At 33.0% G+C, this 18,081-nt stretch overlaps 1 protein-coding gene across 1 annotated transcript in view; it reads right to left on the reverse strand.

Annotated features, from left to right (window-relative positions):
* Positions 1 to 9,843: 9,843 nt before the first annotated feature.
* Positions 9,844 to 18,081, reverse strand: part of LOC137928925 (esterase E4-like) — a 78,498-nt gene continuing 70,260 nt past the window's right edge. Inside the window, exon 5 of the mRNA XM_068771929.1 lies at positions 9,844 to 9,957. Within this exon, the coding sequence (XP_068628030.1) occupies positions 9,844 to 9,957 (114 nt within the window). The remainder of the gene's footprint in view (positions 9,958 to 18,081) is intronic.

Raw genomic sequence — 18,081 nt, forward strand, 5'->3', positions numbered from 1 at the left:
GTCTAGTTGAGCGACGGAACGGCACTGAGTTTAGTTTTTCGATGCGTTTACATCGTGCCAGTCCGCGCTATCTCTGAAACACCGCAGATATTACAATGCGCTGTGATATATTCGACCTCCGTGTTATAATTTTTTTTTTGAAATCACTTTACATAAAAATAATTTAAACGATCTTAATATTCGTATTTAAAACTGGTATATATATACACAAAATATATACAATATATCCATATATATGTATTCGTGTGTGTGTATATTTATATGTATATATATATTAAACAATATTTACTTGAGTATGTGGCTATATAATCTTGTATATAACAAAGAATACCAAGTAAAAATTTCACTACATAAACAATGACATGTATTTTATATGTAAACGAAATTGTTTTGACATAAGACAATTGTTGTGATATAAATCATTGTGATTTAAATAGAGCGTATTGAAAACTTTATGAATCTCTTTCACCAATGGTCGTCTATATCTTCTTCTTTTCAGCAGATGGTCTTCCACTGTAAGATATAGGTCTTCCTCAAAGATCGGCACGATGACTACATCCAGCGTCGTCTTGAGACTTTAACTATATCATCCGTCCACCGAGTGGGGGGATAACCCGCGCCGCGTCTACCAGGACCTGGTTGCCACTCGAGAACCTTTCGGTCCCAACGCCCATGGAGTGCATGAGCGATGTGGACCGCCCATCACCACTTCAGACGATCAATTCTTCGAGCTACGTCGTTAATCTTGATTCTTCTGCGGATCTTCTCATTCTGATTTTATTTCGCTGCAAAACTCCAATCATAGCCTTTTCTTGAACCTTGAACCTTAACGTAAGACCCCATATCTATCTACATGTAATTAAATCAATAATTATTAGTAAAATTCTAAATTATATACAACAAGAAATTTAAAATAAAAGAGACCATAACGTGAAGACAGACATACATATAACAAGTAAGAAAAGGACCAATATAGCTACTTCTGTCAATGCAGTAGTAGTCGAGCAATAAAGTGCACTGCCTCCAACCCGCTGATAAATGCGCATGTGGCAAACTATGTGAATTACACATCGAACATTACAATATCTGATGTAATAAATGAAAAAGGGTGTTTTCTTTAACATTTTATATGTTCCGGTTTACGAGATCTTATCAAGAATGGAAAGATACGTAGGCTAACAAAAATAATTGACATAGGTCGGCGGATTGGCAGGTTCAAGTTGCAGTTGGTATGCCATATAGCGAGCATAACTGATGGCTGCAGAGGCCTTAAGGTTCTAGAGTAAGGCCCATAAGGAGGACAGATGATCTTACTAATTTCGTCCCAAAAAATACCGGATGCAAACCGATCTATCTGAAATTTTCGGAGGAGGCATATGACCAGATGTGGTCAAAAAGAAAGAACGATGAATCAAAAGATAAAAGCCATTAAACAAAGAGTTACATATTTCGCAATTAAGTAATAATTTTCATTTAAAAATAAACTTTAACGATTCAAGCATCATTAAGTCGTGAATCATTATAAATAGCAATAAATGAAATACGTGCGAATAAATTTCATTTATATTTAATATGAAATTATGTGTTTTATTCAATGAACGCCGTTACGGTGTCAATTTTTCTCCGTTACACGAAATGAAAGCCTTATTTCAAATTATGCTGCGTGAAAAGTAATTGACTAATAAATTATACGAAACGAAGATTATATTTCATTATGGTTTCAAGTTAATAATTATTAATGATTTTCTTGTGCTATTACTCTATATGAAAATGATATATAACCTTTTGATATTTGCAAATTTATACTTTGTAAATATTTATATGACGTTGGTAGTAAAATCAAGGGATAAACGTATACAGTTCATTTGTCAGATTTGTTTAGTGTCTCATGTACTCGTTTTAGACGGAATTTCCAGCTAATACGAGTGAGAATTGCCAGTTGGGCATTGTGGAAGACTACGACCAAAACCCTTCAAATAAAAAAAAAACAAATATAATACGATACCCCATACCCAGATCAGAATGAAATACGAAATACACAAATATAGAGCAAAACCAAAGCCATAGATGCGCTTAACCACATACTAAAACTGAAATGGAGACGAGACGAGAGATGGGCAAAAAGGATGACACTATGGAAAGTCCTTTGGAGAAAACGTTCAAGAGGAACACCGCTTATGAAATGGGCAGACGATATTATCAAAACGGCAGCTCCGAGCTGAAGACAAACAACACAAGACAGAGAAATCTGGACTTCTTTGCACGAGGCCTTCACCTATAGAGAAGTTCTTGTAGATTAAAGAAACAAGCTAGTAAGAACAAGAAATTCATAACTCTGTAACTTTTATTTCTACAAGAAATTAAAGACTTTGTTATTATTATTATACTTTGTAAACGCTGCAGTCAGATGCCGATAAACCAGCGGAACTGGATAAGCCACACGCTCCGAAGGAACCCTGATCATATATCGAAACAAGCCCAAGAATAGAATCCTCAAGTAAAGCGAAGACGTGGCCGCCCAAAGCAAACCTGGCGGCGAACGATCACAGCAGAAGTGAAGGCAGTTGGAATGACGTGGAGCGAAGTAAAGCGCGAAGCTCAAGACCGCTCGGGATGGCGACGTACTTTGGATGCCCTCTGCCCCATCTTGGGGACGTAGGATTAAATAATGATTATTATTATTAATGTGTGAATTTTTAATTAAATAAAATTGTATTTCGTAAAAAAGATACAGATCTTAGTATACGAAACGCGCAATGTTTTCAATAATATTAATAAGTAGTTTTAAACAGAAGGATTTTGTTATAGGACACCGTCTTTTAATTCAAACTACAAATTTTGCTCTGTAGCATTCTTGTTTTATTGTATAAGAAATGATTAATATTCACGATCCAAAGTGTAGATAGATATTATATCTAAATATATATATATTTATGTAGTATTTTATATGAATATTTTCCCGCTCGATTTAATATTCCTTTTTATTATTTTTTTACTTTTTTATTTTATTTTTCTACTTTTTTGATAATAACTAGTTTCACATACCTTTTGTAATTTACCTTTATACTGTCCACACTATTAACAGGTTAAAAATATCTTCAGCAATAAGTCCACTGTTATACATAAAAAAATAATATGAATAAAGCATTTCTAAACATAAATGCATATGATATTTTATCCGTAGATGCTTTATAAGAAAATTTCCTTACGGATAGCAATCTCGGATAGAAATAGCAACCTTTCATTCTATTAAAACTCGTAAAGTCTATTAAAAGGAATATCTAAATGGTTGCATAAACGGAACCGGATACTGTCGGTTAAATGGAAAAGCCTTTTGAAATAAATTGCTTTTCATTCAAGGCTCGAGTTATAGTCCAACACAGTATCCACTACAAACTACTGGTTTAGAATTGAGATTTGTAAAAGATCGATATTGTAACGATCTCTTCTTTCCTGTCTAATTTTTTATACTAGTCGCAGTTTTCATTTAAGCCCAGAGAAGCCTACTGCAAAGCCTCTTCCAATTATATCTAAGGAGGATGTAACATAATCGCCACGCTTGATATTGCTTGTCATACAGAAGACATTGCTGTCCATTCTCAGGAAGCTTGTTTATGAGCAGTGGTAATTCTAGAAAATTAATGCACAAAGTTTAAGTTTAAGATTGTATTCAAGGAATCTAACTAGCGACCTGCAATCGTAAGTCTTACTCCTCTACCACTGGGTTACTGCTGCCTTAAATTCAAAATTCGAATTACGGAATACTATTGTTTATCTGTAGTTGTAGACTTTGTACTTCTAGAAATATTTTTATATATTACAACATACAATTTTTAACCCTTTTCTTGACAATGTATCTGTACAGATACATCAGAATTAAAAAAAAATAGTGGCATCAATTTTGAACACAAAGTAATCGTTTGTATGTGAATGTTTAGGTAATTTCTTAATTTTCGAACGCTTGTTCAGTTGGCATCCTTGGGTCTTAAAAGTCAAGTGGTATGAATATTAATGTAATATTAAAAAAAAATCTACCAAGTTAAGGGTTAAATATATCTAGTAGCAGATCTGAAATTGATTACGGAATTTTATTGTACATACGTGTATCTTGCGCGATAAATGAAAATGATAATAATTGTTTTTAAAAAAAAACTACTTAATATGATTGAGTAAGAAGGATAAAGAAATCGCAAGTATGTCTGGTTTTATAGCAAATATAAAGACAAACATTGACATTTCAATTCTCTTTTTTAATATTTAATGGAATCAGGCGTTACCTTGCGGAAGTCCATCCTAAGAAAAAAAGAACCAATATTTAGCCACTTCCGCACATGTAGTGGTAGTCGTGCAACAATGTGCACCGCTTGCCAGCCCGCTGATAAATTGGTATGCGGCAAACAATGCGAATTACATAACTGCCACCGTCAAATCACTCAACACGTGTTTAACCCCTCTATGGGGCATCTTCAGGAGTTACATTACACCGATTTGTGCCAAACACAGAGTCATAATCTACGTAACGTAACGTAAACGTAAGAAAACTGCAGTATATAGTAGTAATGTTATTTTATTGCGAAGAAGTTTCTCTCCTCCACGGGACATCTTCAGGAGTGATGTTACACCGATTTGCTTTCTTTTTTAATGTCGAACACATTTGCTTTCTCAATAGTTTCAAGTTTTATTTTTATTTGATGATCCCTAATATAGCCTATATTAAATATTCGCAAGTATCTATTACAATTACGTAATTAATATTGACATAATTATTGGTGTCGACGGCATGTATAAGAACATAATGAACTTTCACAGAATAACTCTTTGAGTGCGATTCGGATAATATCATTCATAGATTACTTTTTCGCCGCTTTGTGGTATTTCAGAACTGTATTTTGTAAAGAGGTTTTAGTGTCTGAAAACTTGTATGCCAACATCTGTTCAAGCTATTAATAAAAAAAATTGGAACAGAGATTCGTTATGGATGTGTGTGTAATAGAATAAATTTGTTTTAACCGGGGTAGTTTAGATGAGATATTTAAACGGACATTCTAGAATTGTTAATTCTGAACAACGTATATATTTTTTTAAACCGATAACATAATTTGATCATGATTTATTGCAGTGAATTGGAGAATCTTCGCAGTAACGATTGTGCCATAGAAATACTTTCTGGACTTTCTTAAGTTTTTCTTAAGTATGTTTTTATATATATATATAGGGTAAAGACGCTAGTAGATGGCCACTTAACGCAGTTCCTTTCCATTTGTAGGCATTCCTAGGTTGAATATAATTATATTTACTTAATTAAAATGTTATGTAATAGTTTGAACTCCACTTTATTAGGAACTTATGAACAAATAACTTCAAGCGAAAGAAATTTAGCAGATTTTTTTAAGAAAGAAAAAAAACGAAAACTCTAGTAGATGGCCACAAAAAATTCAATAGATGGCCACTTCCTAGCTAGTAGTTGCCCGCCTCGTTTATTTTTGTTTATTAACACATGTGTCACGTGTTATACCACTTAATGAGTAAGTAAGTATGAAAAGAAAGGAAGAAAGAATGTAAAGTTTATTTCTTTTATAAAAAGAATGAAAAATATGTAAGTAAGTATTTAATAAGTTTTTTGCAATTTTTCAATCATAGTTATAGTGAAGTATTTCTGGCACATTGTACAGGTCTCTCGTTTACTGGTTTTCGTCGGCTCTTCTATGCTTGTAATTACATTACATTACAACCCTTTTCCTCTAATTTGCTTTTTACTTTATTAAACCATTCTCTTATATTAGCGGTTGTCACAGACGCTCTTGAAGACGTGAGATTTTGGGATGTCCTTGTTGTTACATCTTTATTTCTTTTCATGAAGAGTCTGAGAAAAGTTTTTCCTAGCTTATTTTCATCGTTTAAAAACTTGCATTCTCGCTTAATGCCCTTAAGGTACCGTTGAATGCTAAAGAACAATTGGTCTGTCGTTATGGGGAAACCAGCCTCAGCGGAGTCGTACACCCATTGGCATATGCGTTGTTCTTCATCCTTATTTAGCGTAGGAGCAGGCTCCATTTTCCTCTCAATTGGCGATTTCCCTTTTACTTTATTTGATAAAGTTTGTCGGGGTACCCCAAATTTTTTGGCTGCTTTTCTTATTGAGGTGCTGTGCAGGCGCACATCCTCAACTGCGTTTTTCATTGCATTCTCCTCCTAACTTAAAAAATTTGCTTTGTTTCCAGGCATCTAAAAGAAAAATAATTCATTAACAACGCACGCGGCCCAATGTATAGGTCAAATAGGTATATTTTTAGTAGTTGGCCAAAATTGAAGTCAGTAGTTGCCCACCCGGCCCATTACTGAAATAAAAGAAGATAACACAAGTATTTTTAAGCTGTTTCAATGCTTCGTGTATTTCGGTCAAATTTAAAGATATTAATAAAATTTTACATATAAATTTTAAAACCTCGGTAGTTGCCCAACCCGGGGCAACTTCTAATTTTTATTGAAAAAAAGATGCCAGTAATGGTCCTCCCCCTCCGTTACTAATGTAAACAATCCGAATTTACTGAGTTCATAAAAAATCCTTGCAATACTTCTGTAAATTCCAAACCAAATAGTTTAGCATATAATTGCAAGAAAATTCTTCAAAATTTGCAAAATACCAAAAGAATATCGTTAAGAAATTACTTAAGAAATTACCTTGAATAACTTGGGACGCCGATGCTTAACAGTAAATATTCGCCATTTTGTAGTTACGGAGCTGCCAGCATTCACACTTTTATCTACAAACTATTAGATGGTGATACCATCTCATAAGCTAATAATATGCTAAAAACAATATTTAAAACTCTTATTTTTTAATACTTTGTATCAAAGTGGCCAACTAATGGCGCATGGCCATTTACTAGCACTTCTACCTTATATATATATATATATATATATATATATATATATATATATATAAACATACTTAAAAAGAGTTATATATATATATATATATATATATATTAAATAAACAGAAAATATAATATACAATGATTTCCAATAACGGTTTGAGAATAAATAAACTTTACAAACTTTGGATATCTACATAACAATTTTTTTTATTTATTTACACCTTATTGTACACCATAGATAATAAATAAAAAAACATAGAAGTACAAGAGGCGGCCTTATCTGTCGAGGTGATCTCTACCAAACAACTTTTTTTAGCAAATTTATTGATAACAATCTATCCCTGTGGATATTGTACTGCCATTAACATTCTATATTTAAAAACAAAAACAAATGAATGTAACATATTTCAAAGTGATCATTTTATACAGAGTATTGAAAATAGTTTTATAAGCTTTTTGCTGACAAATGAGCAATACATTCCACACCTATTAAAGCCAGTATTTCTATAAATCAATAATAAAGATTGTGATGATATAAACGTATTAACGGTTTAAATATATAATTACAAACAGGATTATAAAACGGCTTGGCTTTGGCAAACGACCACGATGACAACCGATGGGATCGAAACCTTTCAAATATAATGTTTAAATTCTCCTTACAGAGCTATCTCCAATCGAAGCAGCGAAATGCTGAGTGCGGACGTAATTTAATAAGCGAAGAGCACTTCTCGGAGATTCATATTTTATTCAACGCTGCCCACCCGATGTCATTCTGTTTCCTAGCATCGACGTTTTTAATGCATTGCTATTTTTAAAATATTTTTTCATTACGTTGTCTAGTACATGTCATACATTTCTCGTAATAATTTTCACATAACGTCTGTTTTGCTTTTGACATAAATATATAGTTTAAATACAAAAGTTGTACAAGTAAATTTTTCACTATGCCTAAATATAATCGAGTAAAAAAAATACCATCTCATTCTTTCTAATTCTGTTCCTTTAATGTGAGAACCCATATCCCGTGATTTCGAAAAAAATATGACATCTTTTTTGAAGACAAGACATAGAGGGTGGGCCATAAATTTTTTCACTTTTGAAACATGTGTAAAAATAAAAGTACAAATGCTATTTTGTTTATGATTTATTTACCGTAATTATCATTTATTAAAAAAAAAAAATTTAATTACATCGTCGAGATGTGCTCCGTCTCGCCGTTGGCCCCTTACTCTCACGGTTTTGGAGAAAACCAGTGTTGCTATTTGCAAAAATTTTTGGACCACCCTATATATCATTAAGTTTTTATCTTTTTGTACATCACGAAGTGTGTGATGCGTTGCCCACCGCTGGACACAAGCATCCACATAGCCTTCACTCAAGAACCTTAAGGTTTCAGCTGCATTAAGAGTCTGAACGTTATATCGCCTGACCGCTGCCACTTTAGATTGCCACTTCGCAGGTTCATATCAATAATTTTCATTTGTCGACGGACCTTATAATTTCAGATTCGATCTCATAGAGACATCCCTCCTGTGCGCCTGTCAATCAGTTTACCACTAATTATATATAAAGGTTTGTTATTTATATTATTAATATTTAATAGAATTAGGCGTTACCTTGCAGAAGTCCATCCTAAGTAAGAAAAGGACCAATATTTAGCCACTTCCGCACATGCAGTGGTAGTCGTGCAACAAAGTGCACCGCCCGCCAACCAGCTGATAAATGCGTATGCGGCAAACGATGCGAATCATACAACCGCCACCGCATAATCACTCAACACGTGTTTTACTCCTCCACGGGGCATCTTCAGGAGTTATGTTACACCGATTAGTGCCAAACACATAGTCTGTGTTTGGCTTGGAGTTGTATTTACTCTGGTTGTAAATATTGGTCCTTTTCTTACTTATATTACTAACTCCATCTATCATTTAATAAAGAAAACACTATGACGTTTACATCAGGCTTTATACGGATATCTGTATTATATGGATTCGAAATCGGTTACAATCGTTTGAATTTAGAGCCTAATCGTGTTCCGTTCAATTGACTAAATCCGGACGAGGCATATCGCAATTTCACCATTTATAAACTGAAATGCATTTAATGAATGTAGCTTAGACTAATTATGGATCACTTTGGATTCAACTAAAACGCATTAGCGCGCGGATTCCGGTAATGCCATTGATTTATATCCGACTGATACCGATTGAAATTTTCAAATTGAAAATTTAAATTAATCTAAACTACATTATCGTTTTAAAAGTACGAAAGAATTTAAAAAGTTTTAAAACTGACCAGTTTGAAAAAAAGTATTTAAATAAATATTTTAAAATTCGAACATCTCTACTAAACTTTTTTTTTACTAAAGAAAAACCAATAATTTATTTATTTACCCTTTTTATACTTTGCATAAATACAGGCTTAATATCTTGTACACATTTACAAGTTAAACCTAGACGATGCTGAGAGAACTACGAAAGTGTGTAAAACTAGTGGTAGCCCTGCGGAAGAGGACCAAGACTTGCGATCTTAGATCGCGGGTTATATTCTAATGTCATTCATTACGTGTATTTATTAAACAAGATTGCCACTGCTCATGTAAAAAATTCCAAAAGATGGGTAGTAGCATTCTCAACATACCATAGAGTGTCAATTACGATACATCCTCCCATAGATATGTTTGGAAGAGGTTTATATCTAGCAATGGACGTTCAAAGGTTGAAACGGAGGGGTGGATAAATATAATAAAAAGTATTAAAGTATATGAAACAAGGTTATTTTGAATACAACGCAAAGAGTTTTTATATTTAAAAATGATTACATTCTAACATTAGCATACATTCAAAAATGAATACATCATTCTACACGTCCACGGACCGTGGAGCGGTACAGTGATCTAGCAAAACTAAATCGCATATTAAAGTCGTAAATTCAGGCAGTCACTTTAATATTGTAGTATTAATTACACGGCACACCGCATTGGACAGCGATTGTTGTGCACCTGACAAACGACCTCCTCCACCTCTTCCAACTCTGCCACCTCTGCCACCACTGCCACCTCCACCACCTCTGCTACCTGTGCTTTCATAATTGCAATTAATTTCATAATTAATTCACCGTCTATTGCCCTTACATTATCATTTAACGTAAGCCTGTACTGGCTGGAAAATTTACATTCGCTGCGAGCTGTAATTATGAAATTATTTATTTATTTATTTAAACATATTTCTATAAATTATTCCACAGTGTAATACACCGTCATCATAATATTAGGGGAACCGGAAAGTAATGTCGCTTTCTTAAGTTAAATTCACAAAACTACATCTTTATCAAGTATTTATTTCTAATCAATAATATATTCACCTTCGTTATCAACATCCTTTTGCCATTTAGTATACGAATTTTCAATGCTGTAGCGGTAAAAATCAATCGGTTTTTTTTGGAAAATATGTCGACACAAACCTTAGTTTCCGGTCCCCCAAATACAAAGACGGGTGTCTTTGTATTTGGGGGACCGCAAGGCATAATCCTCTCCTCAAATATATGTGTGTGTATACATATATTGCATATGAAGCTGTTCGTCGAAAAACAAACACCCTCGGACAAAATAGAAGTATCCATAATGCGTGCAGCATTGCACGGACGAGACTCGAGATGCGATTGCAAGACTCATAGATGTGGTGAATACGGCAACCGCCGCACAGATACTGGTATACCACCTGAGGATGGCAATATGGAATAGGAATGAGGAAGTGGTCACACTAAACGAAATTTTAAAAACTGGACATTGTTAGGGTGTAATAATTAATTGACTTCAACTCAGTTTTAAATAGTTTACGATTTGAATTAATAAATAGTTTAAGAGACTTAGTAAACACTGTAACAAACTAATACGTGAGAAAAAAATGTTGGTAATGTTAAATTTAATTGTAAGAACAAAGGCACGGACGTCAAAGTCTGTAGAATAAAATAGTTTATAATAATAAAATTAAAGTGGTACCACGGTCTAGTGTTGACCATAAGCCAATAGACGCATCGTGGTTAGCCCGCCCTACTAGATTGACTGACCACAAAGTCAAGGTTGCTCTTCCTTCATCTTCCTCAAATATCACAAGCTTAGGCAATTATCACATTTTTTCGCTTTAAGCTTTATTTTTATGCTACACTGTTTTGTATTTTTATAACTTACACTTGTTTAATATAGGTTATTACATGTTATGACAGATATCTTTTTCAATTTATTTATACTACTTCTGTTTTATTTACATAATTTTTTAATTATTTTACCGACTGTTGTTTTGCAGGATTTGTGTAACGCCGGCCTGTCTTCACATTAATTAATGAGGTGATTATATTGACTCTGACCTGACTATTATTTTTACCCAACCGGCATCCGGAGTCGAACCAAAGTCTTCTGAATGGGATAGCCGGCTATCAGGTGCACGAGGATGTGTGTGGGTGTTCATCGCAAGGTTACAAGTACATGAGGGATTCTTTAAACCTATGTAGATACTCAGCAAATCTTCCATGTCCTGTCTAGTGAGTGTTTGGGCCGGAACCATGTGACGTTATTATTTACGAGTGTTTACATTTGTAAATACAGAGGGATGTCTTCCTGTCCGTCCTTGTTTTCTTAGTACAAGCGATACGAGTGTTCGGTTAAGAAATTTCCAAGTCAATACGTGTCACTTATACTTCGCGTCGAACTTCGAGTTCACTCTGAAGTTGTTTCGCGTAAAGTATGAAAGAAAATATTTATATACAACGATTTATATGTACACACTCGAAAATCGTACACAAAAAAACTCCTGTAAACAGGTTTAATTATATCAAATATATTTCAAACTCACATAATGAAATGTAGTTGACACTTCTATGAGAGCAATGATTAAATAACTATTAAGGTAGACGCGGCGTAGACCCACGCTTGGTATACCCACACTAGGTAGACCCCACGTTAGGTAGACCCCACGCTAGGTAGACCTACGCTAGGTAGACCCACGCTAGGTAGACCGATAAAATTGCTAAGATCGCGGTAATTCGCTGGATGCAAGCAGAACAAGTCCAGTCATTTTGGCGATCCTTGTGGAAGTCCATCCCTTGAAGTGGGCGTCTATCGGCATGGTATACTATGATAAGTGTATAAACTCCTTAACAGTACACTAATGTACACGTCGTCACATGTTTCTTCGTCGCGGAAAAATGAACAATATGCTGATGTAATTCTACTCAGTGTTTAGATATTCGGCGCGAACTGTACCTACGTTTTAATATTGAGGGATATTTTTTTTAATTTTCTAAGTGTGTAAACTCCTTAACAGTACACTAATGTACACGTCGTCACATGTTTCTTCGTCGCGGAAAAATGAACAATATGCCGACGTAATTCTACACAGTGTTTAGAGCGTTCTAGAAATTCGGCGCGAACTGTACCTACGTTTTTTTTTTTAATTTTCCAGTCCCTCTCACTGCTTTGTCCAGGGTTATTTATCAAAGTGCTACAAACAGCTGTGCTTTAATAAACTAAACAGTTTCGTAGGAAAACAAAAATATCCCCTCCGCCCCATCTCCCCGAAGGCTCATAGTGCTGCAATAAATTCGTCAGTCGCTACGACAATGTTTTTATTAATTTTCGTCGCTGCAATTAATCACTTGAATTGCAAAAATGTGTTTTCTTTTTTTTTTTTTTTTCAACTACACTCGAACCGGGTTTTCCTGCGGCTTATGAAATTTTCAATTAAATTAAAACACAATTCACGAAACTGTCAATGAAAAAATTACATTACAGACAGATAGGGAAAGCTTTTGCGTGTTAGATTTTATTTAACAAGAATATGAACACTTCTTTTTTAAAAATATATTATATTTTTTATAGTCAAAGCTTAATACAAAAGTATGAAAACTTTTATTTGAAAAGGCTGTTACGAGTGCTTTCGAATCATCAAGGTAACATTGGTTCGAAAGGCAGTCATGCTGAGAGACGGCAAGAAACTCAACAGTTGCTCTTTACAAATATAGACTGACTCTTCCTTGAGAAAGCGCTATAAAGAGGCCAATACTCTTACAACGACCTCATAATATATTTACAATAATATTTCTTTTCATTTACAATAATTAAAATAAATTAGAAAAAATTGGAAACGTCCATAAAGTACAAGGCACCCTGAAAGACTGACTGTACCAAAGTTTCGACAGCAAAAAGTCTCTATTTGTAATAAACGAAATCAGATTTTCTAATAAAGCGTCACAGAACAATATTGTACTACCATTACAAAATTCAAAACCCATATAAAAACAAATTGACAAAAAAATCTTATTATTCAATACAAAATATTCAAATTATAAGAATCCTTGACAGTGATATCACCTTATTATTTTGATTTATTTTAGGCTATATCTAATAAAGTGTATACGTATAAATATGTGTTAAATTTTATAAAAATATTTTTTGTTGCGGAGTTTCATTCTGCTTATTATCCACAATTATAACACCATGAGAATCAGAGTAAAGTCTACAATAAAAAAGATTAAAAATGGATAATACATTGACGATTAACAAGAGATCTGTTGAAAGTTCGTTTTGAATAAAAGTTTGAAAAACGATTTCGTAGACAAGACCGTTCATCGACTAGCAATTGGAGTCTATCATCTGAAATTGTGATGATGATCAAACATTTTCAATGTCGTCATATGAAATATGTTTTTAAAAACATCACGTTAAATTAATATTTAGTTGCCCTAGTAATGTGTAATGTACAAAGTTTGAAAATAATCATAGTTCGTATTGCGTTCGCGGTTACAAATGACCGAACTTTACTACTGTTTAACTAAGAATTGTGGCCTAGGAAAGTTAAAATTTTCATCTGAAAACAAAATATTAAATTTTCATACACGATACACGAAGTTTTACTTTCAAAGTACATAAATTTCAGGTGTTTCGAAATACGAATTTCTACGCGGAAAATTCCAATCGTAAGTTATTTGTACAGCATATTTTAGGTAATTATTCTTTTTGTTAAATACCATATTCTTTTTACGAGAGGCGAATGTAGTACAATGGCATTTATAAGTTATTATTACAACTGAACTGCGCATAAAAGGTGTTTTCAATAGTCAAAGCTGTACTTCAGTCATTTTTGATTATTTTTAACACTTAAAGAGTTCTGTTTTTGAAGAAACCCTGTCTGGTAGCCAGAGGTATTAGTATATGTTTCGAAAGTTAAATTATGTTGAGGCAATCAAACGAAACGTTTTAAGCAATTACTAGTGCCATCTAGTGGCACCTACTGAAGTTAGTATCTTGAACGCCATCTATAATCAAGTATTGTAAACGTTTTGAATAACTATGTAATAATTAAACATTTTAAAACAAAGAGGTGGTAGAGTTTTCTTTCTATTTTTATTTACCTTTTTTTTTCATAGGGCCCCGCTATTGAGGGCCTCTCGCTCTTTCCTATTATATTTATGGGACAGGCATTATAATCTTATTTATAATATATAACACCGTTAATTAAAATATTTATTTAATTACACAATTAAAAAAATGAATATTTACATTGGTTTCCGTTTTGTTTATTTTAGCTTTATTTATTTCACATCAATGTTCTATTTTCACCTTCATTCCTATTAATTACGTTCTGAATCATTGCTCTGCAACATTTGAGGAACGCAGGCCTGTCTTTGTCACTGTTTATCAGTAAGCGATGCTGTCCATATTAATCTTTTTTCGTAGCAGGAGCACGGAATCGTATCGGAGTCCTCCGACTGGAGTTGGTCACCAGGTGCAACACAGTCTGGTGCTCCCCCGGGCTCACAGAAGCACGAGGAACTCTCATTGAGCTTAAACTTGCGGAGATACTTCGAGGTTTCCCATCCTCATCCTTGAGCATCTGGACCAAGGCCATGTCCAACTCGATGTTATAGAGCGCGCGGTAAACTGAGACGACGTCCGGGAAGAATTTCCGCGCTATCTATGCCGTCGTTTCTTCCGTGTACTAATTAATTCACAAGTGGAACAAGTTTGTAATCTAAAATTGTCTTCTAATAAAATTTTTCACGCATCATTACTGTATACTTTAAAATAAATGGTAGGTAGAAAATATACTAAAGTAAATAAAAATTATTTATATGAAAAAATATTTATATAAATATAATGTTTAAATGTTTCATAGAACACGACATGTCGGAATAGATACAGTTATCTTATTACCATATTAACTTATATGCTAACTTCATGTCATTTAACATAACACTTTAAAAAGGAATTCTAGAAAGTTGTAGGCGATAAGTAACCATCACGCTTATTCTAAATAATATATTTAGTATTAAACTATTAATTTTTCATAAAACCAAGTTTATTGTACCGCTGCTAGTGACAAGTGACAACGCCTGAAAATCGACTCATATGTGCATGTATTACAGAAACTGCTATATGGCAATCACAAGATATGTAAAAATACATTTAAAAAACTTTTAAGTTAAACGGTTTTTGATACTCCTATTTTGGTGGTTGTGGAAAAATATGTACCTAGTCCGCCATATTGGAATGGCGTCATCTTGAATTTTAAATTTTGACATAATCATCGTGTTTTACTAGTGTAGCCCTTTCATTTGATTCCCATATTGAGGGGGTTAAGGAAAAATATGTAATCCGCCATTTTGTATCGGCGGCCATTTTAGATTTATAATTTTATTGATTTTGTTATATTGTATTGTCATCTAAATTAAATGTGTGTACCAAATTTCAGATCAATCTGACAAAGGGAAGGTGCTTAAATTTAAATTTCTAATTTCGACCCAAATAAATAAACAAATAAATTCCGTACAGGTCGAACTAAATAAAACCGTTTAAAAACGGAGAAATACTAAAATAAATTCAATAACTGGTCGATTTCTTGGTTTTCCTAATGTTCAACTATCGGTCGGAAACGTAGACCTTAGAGAAGATACATTAAGATCGATGCCTTTGAGATGATATGCTGGAGGGTGGTGCTGATAAATTATTTCGTAAGTTTAGTTAATCGAATAACTTGAATTTCATATAGAAAGAACTACCAAAGATTGGAACAACTGATTGTGAGAAGGAAAACGTTCGAAAGATCGTATTCACAACGGATGGTAAGAAAAAATCTGAACGTAATGTTTCACTCCACTATTCTGTAGATGGGAACAGGTAATGCAGCATTATAAATATGACGATGAAGAAGCGTTCAGGGTACCACAACACTCAACAATAAGAATGATCAAGGAGGAGATTTTTATTAAAATTATTCCTGTTTTTTGTAATAAAAAAAATAAATTCAGTATTATAATTTAATAGTGGAACCAGGAAATTTATAGTGATTTATGATAATTTAAGTAATTAGGTCTGTACAAACACGCAAATGTATCCGAATTTTATTACAAATCAAATCATGTTTTGGGTAAATTGATATTAAAATTTGTGTAATATTTTCACAGCTGGCCGACAATTAGTGATATTGCACACGACACCAATGCTAGCTAACTGAAATAATGATATAAAATTAACGATATAATTTATTCTCGGGCAATGAAATGAACAACTTCTACATTTTAAAATACAAATAAAATGAACGTGTTTACACTCGTTTCAAAGGAAACTATGATCAAAATAAATTATGTAATTCACGTCTCTTTAATGAGTTACTGATATATTTTACAGAATCGATGTATATATATATAAATATATATATATATATATATATATATATACATATATATCTTCAAAACAAACTTACTGCTGCTAGGGGCAATTTAAACATATATCTATTTATTTATTCTACTTTAAAGCATTTATAGTGAATACTTATGGCCTCAAACCATGCAGAACAGACAGCTGCTGGAGCCTTAAGGTTGCAGCAAGCGCATTGTATAACTTCTGCCCACAAGGACTTTAATAAGGTCTTATTTAAGACTACTAAAGTCATCGGAAGATGCTAGGGCTTACAATACCGAACTAAAATCTTAATACCGGTATTTGATATTTGAAATACCTGGATACCGGTTTTAAAACTGGTATTATTAATGAAAAATTTGCCAGTTATATTTTTACTTACCTCAATTTCTATATTGACTTGTTAACAAATAATATATGAAATCTAATTTTAAATTCTTTGTTAAATTTTACATTTAATAGGTTAGTATGGCATTATATAATTTAAGAAGCAAAAAATATAATTAAATTGAAAGTATTTATGAAAATAAAAGTATGCTCTTGAAAAACATAAGCAGTAAATCGTTCAATTTTTACATGTAAACACTACAGCTGATTTTCAAAATGAAACAATCTAATCTAAAGTATTAAATAATTTCAATGTTACATACTTTATGTATTTGTATAAATGAGACTAATTCATTGGGCAGTAGATGTAAAACATAAACAATCGCTTTGTATTGCCGACAGCGCCGTTTCTCGATGGTGCCATACTCGGCTCTGTTTGTGTAATAAATGTGCACGAAAAAAATTTAAAACAATCAAATTGTTTGTATATCTTAAAAATTCTTGTTAATAATTAATATTATTTTAAATTGGATTTATATTGTGCATAAATTCAATTTTCATCAACTAATGTAATACCAAAATACCGATATTTTTACATAAACACCGGTTTTGAATACCGGACAAATATCGTCCGGGATACCGGTATTCGGGATCCCGGAATCCCGGTATTGTAAGCCCTAGTCCTAATGGAAAAAAGACAGAAGAGATTATTTTAAGATATACTAAAATCAAATTTTGTTTAACTAATATGCTTCAACTTACAGTTACGCGGGTTCAAAATGCTTACTATTATGACAGAAGTCTAAAAACTTTGTTTTTGTTCACTTTCACAAGAGTTTTTCATACAATAGAATCTTTATACAATATACAAGAGCACTACTTTTTAAACTATTTCATCATTTACAATTAAACACAATAGCAAAATATTTTTAATGCTTTTATCATCCTCTAGATGGAGAAACCCATGTCAAAGCGCTTTATATTTTTTTTAATATGGTACCCGTTTTTGGAACCTCTCGTTCCCCTATCTTGTGTGGGACAGGGACTTAATTTTTTATTAATATATTCACACTATTTATTTTCATTCTCTTCTTTCTTATTTCTTATTATCTCTCTTTCTTCTTCTTTCTTTCTACGGTTTTCCCAATCTTTCACTTTTATTCCGTTATCTTTACATCC

The sequence above is a fragment of the Battus philenor genome, unplaced genomic scaffold (assembly GCF_028537555.1).
Source record: "Battus philenor isolate CCGP_79_NKW_IND1 unplaced genomic scaffold, ilBatPhil1.0.hap1 SCAF_4, whole genome shotgun sequence".
NCBI classification, from domain to species: domain Eukaryota; kingdom Metazoa; phylum Arthropoda; class Insecta; order Lepidoptera; family Papilionidae; genus Battus; species Battus philenor.